The 6,000-nt window shown below is 44.4% G+C and overlaps 1 protein-coding gene across 1 annotated transcript; it reads right to left on the reverse strand.

The window, feature by feature from the left end:
* Positions 1-1,948: 1,948 nt before the first annotated feature.
* On the reverse strand, positions 1,949-3,327 carry cldn5b (claudin 5b). The gene has a single exon (XM_076029745.1). The coding sequence runs from the start codon at positions 3,226-3,228 to the stop codon at positions 2,581-2,583; it is 648 nt and encodes a 215-aa protein (XP_075885860.1). The 5' UTR covers positions 3,229-3,327; the 3' UTR covers positions 1,949-2,580.
* Between the last annotated feature and the right edge of the window lie 2,673 nt (positions 3,328-6,000).

Consider the following 6,000-nt stretch of genomic DNA (forward strand, 5'->3'; position numbering starts at 1 on the left):
ACATGCTGGCTGCCATGAGAGCCCTTCCATATGAGCACATTGCCTGCAATGGCGATTTTAGGTTGAGATTTAAAATTAGATTAATTAGATTAATTAATTACAGATCGCAATTAATTAATCTCTCATTTTTTTTAATCGCTTGACAGCACTACTTAAGCTACACAATTCATAGTATCAATTGGAAAAAAGAAAGAGAAACTCTGTGTCAGGGAGCAAAATGCATGAGCCACCACTTTCTCTGTACTATATTTGTTCAAGCATCGCTTGCTGTCAGTGGCGTCAGTGATTTCTGCATCATTAAGAATGTTTAAATGAACTGCATTCCGACGAATCAGGAGCCGTGATTAGTTGACTGCACATCTGGGTTTATTTCAAATGCCACTCGTACATCATTTACGCCACAGCAAGTTCACCTCAGTCTCACGCGGATGAAACGTGGAAATGGATTTGACGCGAGCGTCAAAGTCCTCTTTTGCTTTCTAACCTTTAAAACGCAAAGCGTTCCCTTTGCTTCACTTGGCGAAAGCGCCTTCGATTCTGGTCTGAACCGGATCTCTTGTCCCACTCAGGCCAAACTACTCCTTTTGCTCATCTAAATGTAGATCTTCCACTTCCTTTTTACCCCCACTCTACTTTCTGTTCCTGTTTGCTGTGTTGTTTGTGTTTGCGCTGGGTGGGTGTGCATGCGCTGTTTTTTTTTTGTGTGTGTGTGTGTGTGTGTGTGTGTTTAGTTTTGTTTATGCACGTGAGGGCACTGATTGCTGCGCTGCTCCACATCTAGGCCAGTCTTCCTGACGCTGGAGTTGCACCCCTCTGATTGGGCTAATCATGATCGAGTGCCGCCTGCATTGTTCAAACCGCTGCCGTCCCAGTGTGAGAACCTGGAGCGCTGATTATTTTGACGTCACTTTCTGGCTCTGCGGTCCGTTTCCCCCCTCACTTTGCATATAAACGAGTGCATGTGGAGGAAGAGGAACAATATGTCGCGTTTCTGTTTTATGATGGATTTCGGTCTGATTGTGTCAGTGACATTGTGATGATTGTGAAGCTGACGGACGCCGCCTGCTATAGTTCAGGGTGACCAACATTTCAAGGTTGTGTCTCCTGTCAGTAAGCTACGCCCCTTTTTCCTTTACCCCCCCCCCCACCCTCTTCCCCCCTCTATCTTTCTGTAAGTCTTCTAAAACTTCGAGGTCTGTATGTTAGCCCTGCGTGATGTCACACAGGGGCACTCCCATGTTGGTGACAATACTTTCAATCAGGTGTTCAATCTGCTGCCTTTTTTGTCCCTTTCTAAAAATGTCCAAGACTCATCACGTTTAGCTTCCTGCCAAAACTTGGTGTTTTTGCAGGTGGCGGGCTGTAAACAGAGGGCTAAATTGTCTTATCTGAAGAGCTCTGCAGTCTTTTGGTTCATTAATACAGTGTTTTTGAGTCACGGTGCAATTTTTGCATTGAAAAAAAAAATCCTATGGCACACCACCAACCCGAAACATTGTAAAATGAATCTCATTCATCCATGCATTCATCTTCTATACCCGCTTATTCCTATTCAGGGTCACGGGGGTCTGCTGGAGCCTATCCCAGCTGTCTTAGGTTCGAAGGCAGGGGACACCGTGGAATCTTTTTAGCCTAATAATAATTTATACCTACTCAATGTGACACCTGGGCCCGTCAAAATGCACACGAAGCAAAGTTATCCTAGGAGGAATTGAGGGAGGAAAATAGGCTGACAATTATTTTAAAAGCAGGCACGATGGAATGTTCTTCTCTTTCCCTTCTCTGCACACCTGACATTGTCTCACGTTACACTACTGTGCCAAAAGCACTGAATGAATCAACCCCGGACTCCATTGCCAGAAATGAAAAAAGAAGATTTGAAAATGTAGATATGGGATTCATTGTTGCTTCAGTTTTGGTTGTGTCAAATATCACAAATACAAAAGAGTTTGCATATTTCTTTTTATTTATTACAAAATGTAAGAAATGTATAAAGGCAAAAGTGGAAATCACATCACAAAGAGTAAAAAAACAAAAACAAAACAACTGTACAAATATTCAAATGCAAATCCCCCTCTTTGATCACAACATGGGTGCACGTCGCTCTGAATAGGTTTCGCTGCCTGCTGCATGTTGAAGCAGAAGCAGAGCGCAGGCTCGTTCCACGCGGAGAGGGAAAAAGGCGAAACAAACTATTTACACTTGCAGATCTGCGGCACCTCCGACCTCAGGCTTGATCACAATGTGCCAGCCTGGAACTGTTTCACTGCTCTCATCTAAGAAAAAAAAAAAAAAAAACGCCGAACTTGTGAATGGCCAAACACTGATGTAAGAAAACTTAATATATATACACACTCAGTTCTGTGACCTGTGCTTCCTTCCTTTCTTTCCTTTTAATTCATTCATGTATTAAACCAGCGTCACCCTCCATCCACCCGGTGCCAAGAAACTCTCTTCACGGAGCATCTTTCTGGGCTCATTTCAAAGTTGCGCCGATGCTCAGCCTCTGCCAGCACATGCAACAAAAAAAAAAAAAATCTTAATAATTACACTTGATGAACAAAACCAAACAGTTTCAGTCTACACGTAGTGCTTCTTGTCAAAGTCCCCGTTGACCGCGATCGCCTTGGTGGGCGCGTACTTGATGGGGTAGCCGCCGCGCACCACCTGCGAGAAGGAGCAGCACAGCAGGGAGCCGCCGAACAGCAGCAGCGCCGCGGCCGCCCAGCCCACGTAGATGGCGGCGCCGATCTCGCGCTTCTTGGAGGGCGGCACGTGCGGGTCGTAGAAGTCCACGATGATGTTGTTGGCCGTCCAGCACAGCGGCACGAGCGCGAAGAGGCCGCTCATGATGTAGAGGACGCCGCCGGCGTTGACCACGCGCGCCTTCAGCGTCTCGTCGCGGATGCAGTTGGTGCACTGCGCGCCCGCCACCGTCACCGCCAGCGCCACCGCGGCGAGCACGGACGAGAGCACGGTGAGCGCGCGCGCCGTCTGCTGGTCGTGCGTGAGCGCGAGCATCGAGTCGTGCACCTTGCACTGCATCTGGCCCGTGCTCTGCACCACGCACGACATCCACAAGCCGTCCCAGATGGTCTGCGCCACCACGATGTTGGTGTCGATGAAGGCGGTCACCTTCCACATGGGCATCGCGCACGCCACCATCACCAGCAGCGAGCCGGCCACGCACAGCGCCAGGCCGAGCAGTTCCAAGCAGGCGGTCAGCATCTTCGGTTGGACGGTTGGAGAACTTCCTCGAAGCGGTGGCGAAAAAAGAAGGGCTGGCTGCGTGTGTCGTCGCCGCGGGGATCTCTGTTTCCTCTCTGGAGCCCGCGTGCGTTTATTTATTGGGGGGGAGCCGTCGTTGCGCCTCCTCCTGGGCTTCCTCCTCCTCTTCCGTCAAAAAAAAAAAAAAAAAGAACACAATAAAAAACAGTAATAGTAAGGCAGTAAGAGCCGGCTCTTTCTTTTAGTGGAGGTTTTGTGCGTGTATATAAAGTCAGCGACTTCCACATGTTTTGTGCATATGTAAAATGGTTAAAAATTCAAATTAAATTTTCTTGTTCATGTCATTTCAGAGTTTATATAACATTACAATCTTAAAAATAATACCAAGTCCGTCTTTTTGTTCTCCCCCAATTTGTATGTATGTATTTATTGGTTTGTTTGTATGTTTATTATTTACCATTTTTACAGGTAATGATCACACAATGAAGTTCAATAACTACCAGATACTGAAAGTTGAGGTTATCCTGAAAAAAGGGGATGAAACACTCACTCATTGCACATTTTTGACGATTCTAAAGCCATAAAATGAAAACACACACATACACACACATATAAACTGAAACGTTTTAGCTGAATGCTGCTTTTTGTTTGTTTTGCGAACGTGTTTGTCTTGGGATGTTTCATTGATGTGTTCCTTCACTTCCATCGTTGTTTGTTTTGGTATTTAATATTTATTTTTCTAGCATTGTGTTCCATGTTGAGTGTAGAAATGATGCACATTTAACATTGCTGATATCTTAAACATTCGTAATAAGTTTTAGCTCATAATTTGGTGATCAATTAATATAAGCAACACGTAAATCCTGAGGAGCCACTCGGGAGCCAAAAGAGCCACCAGCTCTTTTCAGTGAGCCGAGGCAAAAGAACTGCCGTGAGCGCACCGGCGCACTCGGCCAATGAGGGCACGGGGTCGGCGGCAGCAGCAGCAGCAGCAGCAGCGGGCGTGTGTGCGCGCGCGGGCGCGTCCCATCCGTTTTGGCTGCGCTCTTCATCTTCCTGCAATTCAGAGGGGTCTTTTTTCGGGAGGTGGGAATCAAGGCGAGAAGCCGCCTGGATGTGGGAGCAGGAGTTCATCTGAATTTCTAATAGCTGGTTTTGACTCAGTGATAATCAGAAATGAACTTGGAGGATATTGCTGATTAGACTGCTTGGTAAGGTGGTCACGGATAACAGGAGACAATAGACTCTTTGGGAACTGGGCTGGGTTCATATTTAGTATGAATAATGCATAAGATAAACAACGGACTTCGTAAAGAACACAATTCTAATAAAGATTCCCAATGAAAAAAAAAAAACAGCAGGAAGAAGTTCAGAAACTTTTCTAGCCCTATCCTCTTTTTCTCTGATCATATATATGAATAAATAATATATAATATTATAACATGAATGATAATACACTCTTTATGTGTACAAGTGAAAGAGCCTTTGCCCCAGAGATGCCTCCCTTTTCAGCTGTGACCCCGCTGACCTTCCTCTACACATCACCATACACAGTATAATCTGTACATTCTGTATCTTCTGTACATTAATATAGCATATTATAGTACATTAATATGTATATCATGGCCACATCATAGCGTGTTCATATCATTCCATATGTATATAAATATTATACACAGTACATATATATTTCCCCTGTGCTTCTGTAGAGTTATAGTCATTCACTCTTCTCTGTACCTAATAATCTACAATAATTTCTATTTCCTCTGAATATAATGCTATCTGCACTTGTTGCTTTTGCACTTCTGGTTAGATACAGAACTATCAATCTAAAAGAGTACATATGGACACATAAATACATGTACAATCACATAGACATAAGCTGTCCCAGGGGTGGGCAAACGTTTTGACTGGGTTGTGAAATTTGACAGAGTAGATGGATGGAGTGTTTTGGTGACCCACCTCGTAGGAGGAAAAAAATATATCATGGGATATGTAGAAAACATTTGCTTTAATGTCATTTGGAAAATGAACTAAATGTGTCTTTGAAGCCTCACGGTATTTAGGTCTTTATTGAAACGACTCTTAAAACGCTGAAAAATGGATGAAAAACTGTTGTTTTATGCCTTATTTAACTATTAATATAATATAAATTCAAGTTCAGCGGGCTGGATTAAAAAGCTTAACGGGCCGCATATGGCCCTCATGTCATAGTTTGCCCATCCCTGAGCTATCCTCTTCCTGTGTTGAAGGTTCAAATGGAAGAAGCCTTTATTTTTTACTTATTTAAACAACAGTTTTTGCACATATTTCCGGATTTAGCATCTCCAGGGCAATTCAGGAATTCTTCTTTAGTCACACAAATTGTAATTTGCAACTGGTAACTTTATTCAGCTTTTAAAAAAAGCTGACATCTGTTTATCCAGTACCCAAAAAGAGAGTTTAAGGGACAAGCAGATTTTTCTTCCAGCCATAGTCCTTTTCAACGGACACTTCCAGCTCAAGCGAGACAGATAGACACACACACACACACACACACACACACACACACACACACACACACACACAGGGGGCATGTTGACACTCTCCATTGTGTTCCCGACGTTGGCGCTGAAAAGTTCCTTCATCCCTCAGCCTGTTCATGCGCTCCGTGGGGCTCTTCAACTGACAATCGCAACCAGAATGACGACGAGTGATTATCCCGAAGCAAAGCACTGTGGGCAAACGGTGAACTGCCACCAGCCTCCATTTGAACTAAACTGATTCTGGCAC

The sequence above is a fragment of the Nelusetta ayraudi genome, unplaced genomic scaffold, assembly GCF_046127955.1.
Source record: "Nelusetta ayraudi isolate G7.1 ecotype Tasmania unplaced genomic scaffold, CSIRO-AGI_Nayr_v1 ptg000026l, whole genome shotgun sequence".
Lineage (NCBI taxonomy): Eukaryota > Metazoa > Chordata > Actinopteri > Tetraodontiformes > Monacanthidae > Nelusetta > Nelusetta ayraudi.

Coding starts and splice junctions, on each gene's coding strand:
- cldn5b (XM_076029745.1), bottom strand. CDS start 3,228: ATGCTGACCGCCTGCTTGGAACTGCTCGGCCTGGCGCTGTGCGTGGCC.